At 40.6% G+C, this 12,773-nt stretch overlaps 2 protein-coding genes across 5 annotated transcripts in view; both read left to right on the top strand.

Annotated features, from left to right (window-relative positions):
* SNX4 (sorting nexin 4) overlaps positions 1–3,269 on the top strand; it is a 28,480-nt gene extending 25,211 nt beyond the window's left edge. Inside the window, exons 13-14 of the mRNA XM_083745991.1 lie at positions 975–1,089; positions 1,450–3,269. Coding sequence (XP_083602117.1) covers positions 975–1,089; positions 1,450–1,497 — 163 coding nt within the window. The 3' untranslated portion in view covers positions 1,498–3,269. The remainder of the gene's footprint in view (positions 1–974; positions 1,090–1,449) is intronic.
* A 4,061-nt stretch (positions 3,270–7,330) lies between these two features.
* Positions 7,331–12,773, top strand: part of ZNF148 (zinc finger protein 148) — a 39,036-nt gene continuing 33,593 nt past the window's right edge. For 3 of the 4 annotated variants that reach the window (XM_083738071.1, XM_083738073.1, XM_083738069.1), the window contains exon 1: positions 7,332–12,367. The gene's annotated coding sequence lies outside the window, so the exon portion shown is untranslated. Of the gene's footprint in view, positions 12,368–12,773 lie in introns of all 4 variants that reach the window. The other variant, XM_083738075.1, reaches the window with a different exon arrangement.

Here is a 12,773-nt window from a genome sequence, read left to right as displayed (position 1 = left end):
GGTTTTGTTTCCACCACAATGGAGTGTATTATTGCAGCCCCTTTTCTTTCTTGCATAGGATGAATGTCTACCATTCATTTCTATTCAAGAATGCAAAGCTGATACACTTAAACCATGTAAGTATTGCCTCCAAGCTTTGGGGTCTTGGTTGGATGATAGATAGATAATGACTGTTATGCATACCTGCTGTTCATAAAATGTTTAGAGACATTGACACTTTGTGTCAAAATGATTGGGAAATGCAATCTGGTCACGGAAAAAGGCACCAAGTTTTCAGTTTAGAAATAAAATACTTAAAATGTTAACTCCCATCAGCTGGCCAGTAAAACTATTCCAAACTTTCCAAAGAACAAACAGTGCAGAATACACAAGAGGGAACTCCTGGAGACCACCTTGCTTATTTCCTTCCTCCCCCCACCCCCTTACCCATATTTGTATATTTAGACACTAAGTTGTATTTTAATCCCCAAGGCTGCTTAGGAAATAGTTTCCACATTCCAGAATCCACAGCAATAAAATACTTCCGTGAAAGGTTAAAATTCCAAGTAGCAAGCTGTCCAGATCTCCATCTGAGCCTCAAGCAGTAAAAGAAGCACGAGGGGGGAAATGCATTAATTACATGTAATCATGTGGCCCCAAAATTTTAATCCAGTATTTTAATCCAAAAATTTAATCTTGTATATAAAACTGATCCCAATTGAGCTAATTGGAGAATCTGGATTGATAATTAATGACACATTAAATTGATTAATGCACAACTGCAATTAGTGAGCAAAGATGAGAGAAGGAATCCTGAAAAAATACTGAAAATCACAACCTTTCTTGAATATGTCCCCTTCTCATGAGCAGCTACAGTTTCTTCGCACATTGAGTAGGATGGTGGCAATTGTTCATCCAGTAAATAACAGGATTGATAGCTTGGGCTTACATGATGCAGGCAATTTTTGCACTAGTTTGTTTTCCATTTATTGCAGTGACTTTATGAAAAGTGCCTGGACTGATATTGAACGCTTCAAAGAGCAAAAGAACCATGACTTGAAAGAGGCCCTGATAAGTTATGCTGTAATGCAGATCAGCATGTGCAAAAAGGTAAGTCTGTTGGACTAATGTTTTAAACTTGGGAAGCACAGTATGAAGATTTAATACATGTTTCTGCCCTCAGGAAGGGAAGCCTCAGGATACTCCTCTATGCATTACTCAATAGCCTGCTTCCACAGCCCTATTCTGTTATGCTCTGGGGATAGGAACATTCTGTTTGTGCTTAAGCATAGAGCATGCATTACATGATGAATGTAAGATTTGTGCTCCTCCATCATGTGTAAAATTCCCAGGATTTTTAAGTAGAAATGGATGCATGGATTTGGGTAGTTGATTCTATCCAACTGCCAGCTTGAAAGCTTGCTTCAAAACCAGCATTTTCTTTGTTTGTTTTTTCTATTTCCTATGAAGGGAATTCAAGTTTGGACAAATGCAAAAGAATGTTTCAGCAAGATGTGATGTATGGAACTCAGTCCTTCGTGGCAAATTGCCAGATAACAGAAGCACAAGTGCATGAACATGGATACTAAGTTGCTACATTATTAAACCATGGAATTGGTGTATTTGTGAAAGTAGGGCACAAAGAATTGGTCTCTGTTCCTTGATGGCCACCTTGTGGCTTCTTTTGCATGCAGTAGCAAATTGAACATTGTAGTTCTCTCTTGAGGTAAGGCTATAAGGAGGATCCAAGTTGGCTCCAATGATTATATAAATTAAACTGTTCAACATACTAGGCTCTTGAACCACCAATCTTTGCACTATGTAAATCATTTCCAGGTACCCCCTCTTCATATGTTGCTGTTTCACAATTGTAATGCTATAAGATATGCTGATGTTTTTCCCATTATTTTTTTGTCATGGCACAAAATTATGTTTTCAAAGTTTAAGCACCATCTGTAACATAACACATGCATTGTGCATCTCTGAAGAAACATTTTTCCAAAAAATTAGCTTAATCTTTATATCAAATTTTTAAACAGTGGGGGTGCTCCATACAATACAATGTGGTGTTTCTGTGCTTGAATTTAAAACCAATAGAAATCTATTATAGAATTTCTCTAATTGCCAGCACATGATTGAACAATTAGCACTGAATAGTTACTGTTACTGACCTCAGTAAAAATGCTTAACACCAGCTTTAAATTTACTCAGCATCATCTATTAGGTTAAAAGTATTTGGTTCTGCATCAATGTGTCTTTTTAAGATAAGCTGAACATAAAATTATTCCCCTTGTTGAATAGTAATAGCGTTCCACCCCACCTGGAAGAACACTATTAATCTGAATTGCTTTTGCTTACACTTGTAGCAACATAAATGTGAATTGCATTTATATGTATATGCATCTGTTTTGTTTACTGCACTCATTTTGTCCAGTTTTTTTTTTTGAAAGGGAAATGAATAGAATGAATTGTTTGGTGTCTTCTCTGGTACAGTGTGTTCAAAAGCAAGGTTGCTCTTGCTCGCTCTGAATCTTAAAATGCAAGACACTAATTCCCAGCTGTAGGAAAGATCTAATGCACATTTGCTCTTCTGCATAGGAGTCTTTAAAATGTCACTTGAGTAAATGTGGAATCATGCCAGACATAATTGTAGCAAAGCTTCTGAGATTAATAGTATTCATTTGTCAAGTATGCATTTAATTATTTCGGATGATGACACTGTATTAGTTTACATATTCCAAAAAGAACTACTTAATCTGTTTATTTCCCCCAAATCAGATCTTGTTTCTTGCTGCAGTTATAAAACCAGGTTTCCAGAGTAAAATGTTTTCAGCTAAATTGATGTAATTTTTGATGTATGGTTTTAAAGGTTAACAACTTATTTTAAGAATGGTTTCATCTTTATTGTTTAAGTGGAAAATTCAACCACCTTAAGATAAATATATCTATTGCCAATCATTCCATTTCAAAGAACTGTAGAATCTGGGTCCTAAAACTGAATAAAAACTTGTACATTCCAAAAAACAATAAGCAGCTACAAAGTTAGATTTTTCTAGTAAACTTCCTAGAGTAGTCGTGCCTTAATTTAATACCACTAGGCACTTGGAGTCAATATTTTCCATGCACTTGATCTTCCTAGTGCCTTCCCCTATCCCGCCCCTCTATTTCATAAGCTGTAAACTTAAATGTATTAGTATGCCTTTTTCTTGCTAACTGTATTAAATCTGACAAGGGATCAAAAGGTTGTTGTATGCTTTGTGCCAAATGCTAAATAAAACTACACTTTATTATTTTTTGTATTTTTGGCACTTATTTTGAATTGTCCAATTATTAAAATGGTTGTATCCTATATTGGGCTTCATTTACTTTTTAAGAAGTACATTTTCATTTAATGTGGGACTCAAATTCTTGATTGCTAATATACAGCTCTTTCTCCCTCTAAAAAAAAGTAACCTCAAATTCATTTTTGCTCAAAGTAAACTAGTACAGTGGTACCTCGGGTTAAGAACTTAATTTGTTCTAGAGGTCTGTTCTTAACCTGAAACTGTTCTTAACCTGAAGCACCACTTTAGCTAATGGGGCCTCCTGCTGCTGCTGCTCCGCCGCTGCACGATTTCTGTTCTCATCCTGAAGCAAAGTTCTTAACCCGAGGAATTTTTCTAGGTTAGCGGATTCTGTAACCTGAAGCATATTTAACCTGAAGCGTTTGTCACCCAAGGTACCACTGTCCATCAGTCCTATTTTAGATGAGGATGCTGGTTGATGCACTGCTTCAGATGTAACCTAAAAGATGGATTGGGCTATCAGTAATAAGCTCATTGCCCTCCTGCATTCTCGTTCATTCTCAGTAACAGCAGACTCCCACATCTTATCTGTCCAATACTTCATGGAGAGTATTGTTTGCAATTTTTAGTTTTTGTAGAATTTAAGGGAGTGTGCATGTTGTTCTCAGACGGTCTTCCATCCAGGCACTGTCCCAACCTAGATCTAATTAGCCTCAGCAAGGATGCTTCATCATATTGCTGGGGATCCTGTATATAATATATTATTATAACGATGAATTGTACTTCTTGGACTTCCCTCAAAGCAGTGGAGGAGGCAAGAAGGGTACTGCCAATTTCCCCAAGACACTGAAGGAGAGTGCAGCTTCAAGGTACTGTACTAACTTTTTTTATTGGAGCAGACCAAAAAGTCTCGTTAGCAGAAGTTTTCTGTAAAAGGAAAGAACTTTGATATGACAAAAACACAAAACAAGCATTGCATCTGACAAGTTATACCTGAAACACATAAGGCATAAAAACTTTATGTACTGCTTTAATAAAGCAGGATTTTAGCATTTTTAAAGGTTTGCCTCACTTTGGTTTCTTGAGACTCTGGAGCAAATTGACTTTCCAACATGTCTCAGAAAAGCTGGCATCCCCTATAGGCTCTCATTTCATTCTGCAGTACTGTGAAACAAGTCTGTTTCTGTTTCAAATTGTTCTAATTGTGTGTTGTTGAAATGTTGGCTACTCAGCAAAAGGAAAATTGTGCGCATAGCCCATCAACAATGTTTCTACAAGTGTATGGATAGGAACATATTCCTACCGTACCTGCAAATACTCTAGCAGTTGATAGAACCTCTCTCTAGCCTGCCATATTTGAAAAACCTTAACTCATATTGAGCTCAGTTTTAGAGAGTTTAACTGTATTACTATGGTGCCCAAAAGACAAGCTGTTAGTTCAGTACATTTTGCTATTTTGAAGTATCCAGGGAAAGCTGTCGGGAGCATGCCAACAATCATAGTGGCTTGCTCTGTGCTTCAGAATGTCAGCATCTATATGAAGATTAAGTATTAGAAGTGGAACATTTACAAGACAAATGGAACATGTGCCTGCATCAACCATTAGCAAGTAAGCTAGCTAATCTTAACTATCAACTATCATGGATTTCTCTCAATAATTATTCAGACAGGTAAACTAGTAAGCTAATATTTGCATAAGGAATATATCTATACTGCACAGAGATGCTCAGATACTTCTTGGGCATTTTGCTTTCTATATTCAGTATCAACATGGTATTTCAGATACCTGTTTTGACATCTCAGACAATTGACTCCTGACTCCGACTACCTTACAGAGATGGATATTTCAACAATAATTTAACAATATTAAACATGCTGGGTTGCAAAAATAATTATTCAGACCTGTTTTGTAGCCGAGGACCTCTGTAGTCCCTGCCCCCACTCCACAGCACAGGTGTGAGCTCACAAATTGAAATTTCTGCTATGAAAAATTTAGGACAGAGAGTTTGTTGGAAAGGTAGATATGGAGCAGCAGCCTTGGATCATCTGAACCTTTGCTAGATACTGCATAGCTTCTCAAGGTAAGGAAAACTTGTGAGGAATAGACTATTCTTTCTGCTTAAAATTTGATATAGACTGAATAGGCTCTTTGTGCTTTTTAACTCCACTTATCCATTGAACTGTGGTGTCTAAATGTACTCTCTTGTAATTAATTTTTGGGCACAGTTTTGATTTATGAATGTAGTAAAAAATACTTAGTGGCAAACAAACACATTTTATAAACCCAGATGTGAATAACCGTACATCTCCCGACTAGTGTCTACCAAAATTTGTTTCTTTAGAATGAAAAGTATTTAGGTAAAAGAAATGTTTGATTATATATTGCCCCCTAGTGTCAAAGTATTCCAAAGTAGCCCAACACACACAAAAATAAGGCAGAACAATTTGCAATGGTTATCACGACATTTTCACAGGAATCTGTAAAGAAATAGGTACCACATAACAAACATCATCTTGTGTAAAAATGGGGTGTTAAAGTCATTGTAAACTCCCCCTTCTAAATAGAGTCTGGAGACTCTGCAACTGTCAAATGCCCCTTCTACCTACAGCTTCCCTCCTGTCCCAGACTCTGCCATAATTCTTCTCTCCTGTTGCATCTAAGTAGGATCTGCATTGTTGAGCAGCTGGGATCTTTAATCTGAACTCTGGAACTGCCAGCCATTATGGAATGCAATTGTTGGCAGAAAAAGGTAAATTACATACTAAGTATCAGGTGTGTTAGGTGAACTGGAAGAATCAAGGCTGAAAGTTTCATATCCACTTCTGATAGATCCACGAGCCACAACTTTTTCAACAGCTCTAGCAGGATGTCAGATTTGTGTTTCTCTACGTGATCTCAACCTCACCCCTGCTTTCTGTACAGCAAAACAAAAATAAAAAATTCAGGGGAGCACAGATTTATTATTTCTGGCCTGATGCTGAAGGCTTGGACATGCCTAGTGCTGCAATTGCTGGACTGTGTGTTAAACCATGGTTAAAATGAAACAGGTATGGCAGGAAAAACAGCAGCATACAAGTCACTGCAAGCTTTTCAAGGAGATCTATATATTAGTTCAAGGGTTGCCATAAAAGCCACAGGCAAAAAATTATATACTGTACCGGATTTTTTGGTTTATGTGGTTCCATAGAATTGGAAAGGTGTTGCAGATTTACTATGCGGTCTGCTTTCAGGACACCCCCAATTCAAAATGGTGGCTAAAATGTAATTTCCCTTACAGTTCTGACACGCTCAAAGAGACTTGAAGGGGAGCTGATCCATGTTTGTTGTTGTGTTAGCTGTGTGCTACCGTGGGAAAGACTAAATGCAACATATGGCAGGTACATTACTGATAAAAGTACAAGATGGGAAGTGTGCCCTTCCTTCAACATTTTTCCCAGGTGTAATGTGCAACGATGATTCATGTTAGTCAGAATACACAAACCAGTACAATAACAAATAAATAAATATGCCAAAATTAATAATTTATTTCATATCAGTGGAAGGTGGCATATTATGTAATGAACTAAATATTCAGCTGTGTGCTACATGAAAATAAGAGTAAAAATCAGAGCTTGTTCTAAGCAATCCTTAAGCCATTTTCACATATTCTGTAGCCAGACTGCTCTGTTTGTATCTGGCAAAATATGCAGCGCTTCATGTCGCATGGTTACATTTTTTACATGTTAGAAATGTTTAAATTTTTAGTCTTTTCTGTAGAAGCCATTTGTTATAGATGTGCATCCTTTTTAGCTGAAGCTATACAGTGGTACCTCGGGTTAAGAACTTAATTTGTTCTGGAGGTCTGTTCTTAACCTGAAACTGTTCTTAACCTGAAACTGTTCTTAACCTGAAGCACCACTTTAGCTAATGGGGCCTCCTGCTGCCGCTGCACCGCCACTGCACGATTTCTGTTCTCATCCTGAAGCAAAGTTCTTAACCTGAGGTAATATTTCTGGGTTAGTGGAGTCTGTAACCTGAAGCGTATGTAACCCGAGGTACCACTGTATGTTGCTCCTTCTATGACGCATAGAAATGTCTGTGATATTTGCAAATATCTCTATCAATATGTTTCTCTTTCTCCAGCAGCCTGTATAATTTTTGCAACACTTGTATCATTGGTTTTTTGTACTGCTTGGCTTCTTACACAGGGCATGTAAGGTGGGGAGCACAATCTACATTTGTTTTCTGCTGCATCTGACAACATTTTAGTGTCTCAGTTACATATATACTGTTAAATCTAATTCTATTAGATTATACAGGCTTGGGTTTCAGCAAGCAAAGCAAAACATTGCTTGAAATAAACTTCCAACAATTGTTCCTGCTCCTAACTTGCCTATGTTTTAAATGTGTGTGTACTGAAATTGCCCTATTGCGTGACCATGACAGCCTGATCCTGTAGTTTTTTGGAAGTAATTCTCACTAAATGAACTGGTGCCAATTTAAGATTGAGGGTGCCTATTTAATATTACTACATATGGCATGTTTGTGCCACATTGGTGGTTGTTACTATAGAATCAATTATTGAAGTGTGTGTGTCCATCCATCTTTTGTGTGTTAGAATAACCTTTTAGATAATGTTTTGAACATTAACATTCTGAGAATGTATTATTTGTACAATAATAATATGGTGTGGTCTTTGATAAGCTGTTACGAGACTGGGTTAATCCTGAAAGGTTATGAGATATAGTTTTGGTTCACTTGGTGTATCATCTCTGCCAGGAACTGGATGGAGGGAATACATCACAGTCACTGTCGATTCTACTCAACCTCTTCGTAGCTTTTCATACCATCACATGCTATGTTTCTGGACTGGTTGGCTGTGATGAAACTTTGGAGCCTGTTTTATGGTCGTTCTGGTCCTACTTGGTGGAGCAATTCCTGAACATGGTGCTGGGGCAACTCCTGTTCAGTGCCTTGGCTACTGACCTATGGTGTCCCTCAAGTTTCAACTTGCCCTCCATGGTATTTAACATCTACATGAAACCATTGGGTGAGATTATCCAGGTCTGGAGGGTTCAGTATCAGCAATATGCAAATTCTATCTAATTTCAATGAAGTTGTTCAAATTCTAAGTCCAAACCCAACATTGCTAATGGGCGTGGTGAGGGTAAATAAACTGAATTTCAATCTGCAAAAAAAAAGAGGTTCCCCCAGTCATAATTTGGATGCATTCTTCAATTCAGCCCGGAACTTGTAAAACCAGTTTTGCACAGTAACCAGGAGCATTTGCCCAGGTATGACTACTGTTTCCATTCTTGGATGTCAGATCTAGCCATGGCAACACACGCCTTGGTTATATTGTTAGGACAGCTGTAACCACTGGTTCTGTATTTGAAGAGTGATTGAAAACCTCAGGTGCTTCAGAATGCTGTAGCCAGACTATTGACCAGAGCCTGTCATAGACAGCACATGTTACAATAGCTTAATAAGCTACCTGTTTATTTCTGGGCACAATTCAAAGTGCTGACATTTGAAGAACATTACATGGAAACTCAAGAGAACAACTTTGTGCCTGTTCCCTCTGTAACTGTGTTCAGGAGTGCAGCCTAAGTAAAAATATTTAGATCGCATTTCATAAAATGATATTAAAATATTTGTGGATATTTATTCGATGATTCCTGTGAAATGTTTATAAATTGTTTGTATTAGTTCATTTCAGTGTGAGAGACTAGTTCAGGCCCAACAGTTAAGGAAATAGTTTAATTTGGTGCTCATTAATTACTAGTATTTCAGTTTTGTGGTCTACAAACTGCAAAAGGGTGCAATCCTGGTACACAGTGTGACAGGCAGGCGACTCCAGGAATATGAACTGGCCATCACTACTGATTAATCAAGTTTATTCAGCGATACACAAAGTCTTGAGAGATGATAATCTCAGCACAATGGCACTTACCATAGTAGTATGTTGCTGAAGATCTTGGGAGTGTGGGAGAGCTGTGGAAGTATCAGAAAAATCACAGACCTGCTGACATTTGTTCCAGTGCCTTCACCATAATTTCCCTGCAATTTAACTAACTACAGGCTGCCAAACAAATTTGAGAAAGGATTCCAGATGATGCAGCTTCGGAAAAAGGAGTGGCTTTTGTTGTGCTGGAGGCCTTTCATTCTATTTCTCATTAGAGGCAAAGCTAGTCATGATGGTGGCAGGCTGTGTACTTAAACCCAGATCTGTCCCAGTCATGTAGAAAATGAGAGTCTGGTATTAACTGAAAAAGGATAACATGGGCTGGGAGATGCTAACACTTTTTCTCCCACTGCCCCATAGCTTATTATCCACCAACCCTACAGCCAGTGTGATTGGGACAGATGCAGGCTTAAACATCTCTGTTTAAACATCTTTTCTCCTTATGTCTAGCTTGGCTCTGAGGAATCTAAATTCCTTTTTAAAAGATGCAACAAAGGAAAGAAGCTGGAAGCAGAACAAAATTTGTCAGCAAAGAGGCAGCGCCTGTAAAAAGTGGAACATTCTATAAAAAGTATATTACACTTGAGTATACTATTATTTACATATTCATGTGTCTCTTCTCTTTGAGTACACTCTCCTCAGAAGGAACATCATCAAATAAAAGTCTGCCCTGGAACTTCCTAATACTCATGGATGTGGGGAGTATAAAATGCTGTCTATAAGTGCATCCACACTATTTCCTACGGAAAAGATGGCATCTTTATTACATTCTCTTCAACTGTTGCTCTCCTGTGTTTCATCAGTCTACCCAGAAAATTAGACTCCTGTGGAAGCAACAGCACAGCACTGCAATATCCAATATTTCCCATCTGTGTTAAGAGGCATGTAAAGTGGCCTTGATGTGTTAGTGATATTATTTATTTGTTATTCCATTTATATCTCATCTTTCCTCCCTCAAAGTAGTGTACATTGTTATCTACCTCCCCATTTTATCCTCATAACAATCCTGTGAGGTAGGTTAGGCTGGGTGTGACTGGCCCAAGCTCACACAGTAAGCTTCATTGGTGAGTAGGGATTTGAACCCCAGTCTCCTAGGTCCCAGTCTAGCACTAATTTTACCTATTACCTTTCTGGTTGGGGCCATTTCATTTACACAGCTTTTTGGCAATATTTAATTTGTATATTTGCCTACTTAAAAAAAAAGAAATTGAGCAACAGCACATGAATGAAAAAAGTCTTAACTCAAATGTACAAAATGATTTTTAAAAGCCCAAACTGCCGTTTCAGTCTGTGCCATTTTATCACTGTGTTTGTTTGTTTTTTTCCATTTTACCCTTTTCATCTACTTTTTAACATAACTGAAGTAATTGTGCAGTGCCCCTGAAATGGAAAAAGTGTTTTGGTATGATTTTTTTTAATGTTTGGAAAAAGATAATCAAAAAATGCTGTGCTCAGGTGAATTGCCTCTTTCCTGCCCATAAAGCTGCATCACACTTAGTAGTGTAGATGAAACATACAACACTTTTAACCAAAAAATGTGAAAAGTCAGTTACAATTCTGCATATATCTAACAGTGGGAGGACTACTGGGTAGTGTTAAGAGCCACAAGTTAGGAAGTACCCCATATGAGAAGTGCAGTTTGTGTGTGTGTTTAGCATTGCAGCCTAAGTATCTTATTGTTAGCTGCTTGCTTAGGATGAGTAACAGTTCTGGGCAAATTGCCTGTCAGAGTCACCACTCTATATGTGCGTAGATGGGCTGGTATATATATTTTTAATACTTGTAAAAATGCCACGAGTATAGATTGTAGGCGTGTTTTTTAATACGTTGTCTCTTCAGCTTTGTAATGCAGCTTTCCCCAACTTGGTATCCACCAGATGTATTAGACTGCAACTCAACCACCCAGAAGCAAAGGAAATGCTGGGTGGAGCTGATGGGAGTTGTAGTGACAAACATCTGGAGAATAGCTCTAGCTCTAGCAGCATGATCTAAGCATGCTGTAGGGATTATGCAGGTGCTGGGAGGCCAAAATCTCACTACAACACATCTGAATTCATCCTAGAAGGGGAAACTACCAGCTGTCTAGTCACTTACTACTGTATTGAAATGAACCTACCTGATCCATTAGATCAGTAGCAGGCTTTGCTTTCTGGCTTACTGTTAGTGAAGACCAGATTGGTGGGCATTGGCAACAGGGCCTTTTCAGATGTGGCTCTGCAACTGTGGATTTCTCTTTTTATAAATTATAAATGATTTCTGGCCAACTCTTGCATGATGAAGCTGGTGCACTTTTTTGTTTGCCTTACCATGTTCCATCTACGGTTTTCTTGTCAGTTTGGGGACATCGGGTGTGTGGAATAACCCAAGATAGGACTACCTAACCCCTTTAACCTTGTTCACCCGAATGCAGTTGTAGCATCTACTCCCTCCCTGCACTCTCCTCTGCACTTTTTAGGTAGGCCCCCTTGCTATTCTCTTCTCTCCCCACCTGCTTGATCTCCAAGTGCTGAATTCCAAGTCAGAAGTCCAAGCTGGCCTAGAAACCACACCGATTAATCGAATTAGTCCTTGATGCTGGTGGCTGCAGTTCACTCCGAGATTTGGGATGGAGGGGCACACGCTCAGAGTCCCCAGCACCCAGAAACAAGTCCTGCGGCTGAGACCTCCGAAGCCTTCCCCTTCCCCTCCCTGGGCCTTCCACTTCTCTGTTACTACTCCTCTCGCTCTTTCACCCACCTTCCCTTCAGGGGGAGAGAGCAGCAGCAGCAGCTAGCCCTGCTTCTGGTGGCGGGTTCGGATCCTGCGGGCGATTTCCCAAGCTGCACCGCGGCGGCGCTCTCTCGCTCTCGCTCTCTCTCTCGGCCCGTCGCTGTCACCGCCAGTAGGAGGCTGAGGCGGCTGCGCTTTCCCCGACCGGCCTGCCGCCCGCCGCCGCTGCAGCAGCTTCTTGCAAGGAAGGGAGCCATCGCTGCTGTTGCTACTTGCTGCTGCTGCTGCCGCCGCCATCATGGTGCCCGGGGCAGGAGCCGGAGCCGCGGCCTGGGGGCTCTGAACCCCCCATCACCTCTTCTTCCCCCGCCGCCCTCGCCTTCCTCTGCCACCGTCGTCGTCATCGCGCCGCCGCCGCCGCCCTACTCTTTCCCCAGCTTCGGGCCGCCGGTAAGAATCCAGCCGCGGAGGGGACGGGAGGCGGGCCCGGGCTCCTTGGTGGGGCCTCGTCGCCTGAGCTCTGTGGCGGCCCCGGCAGGGAGGGGCGGGCGGAGGGAGACGCTTCGGGCCTGGAGCGGGTGGGTGGGTGACGGTGCGAAGTGCGTGAGGCGAAAGGGGGCTGAGGGGAGGGGAGAGTCCGGGCTCCGTCGTGTCCCCCCCCCCGCCTCCTTTCCAGATCCCGCTTGCACGGGGCCTTGCAACTGCTCGCCAGGAGGAGAGCTGGGATCTCGGGCGAGCGAGCGAGCAGGCCTCGCTGGGGCTCCGGTAGCCCTCCGAGCCCTTCGTAGGTCGGCAAAGGCAAAGGCAAGGGAGACAAGATATAGGCAAACAAAGGAGGAAGGGGGCTATGGGGGGA

The sequence above is a fragment of the Podarcis gaigeae genome (genome assembly GCF_964106915.1).
Source record: "Podarcis gaigeae genome assembly, chromosome: 1".
NCBI classification, from domain to species: Eukaryota; Metazoa; Chordata; class Lepidosauria; order Squamata; family Lacertidae; genus Podarcis; species Podarcis gaigeae.
The sequence above is the reverse complement of the archived record's forward strand: the minus strand, read 5'-3'. Positions and strand labels throughout refer to the sequence as shown.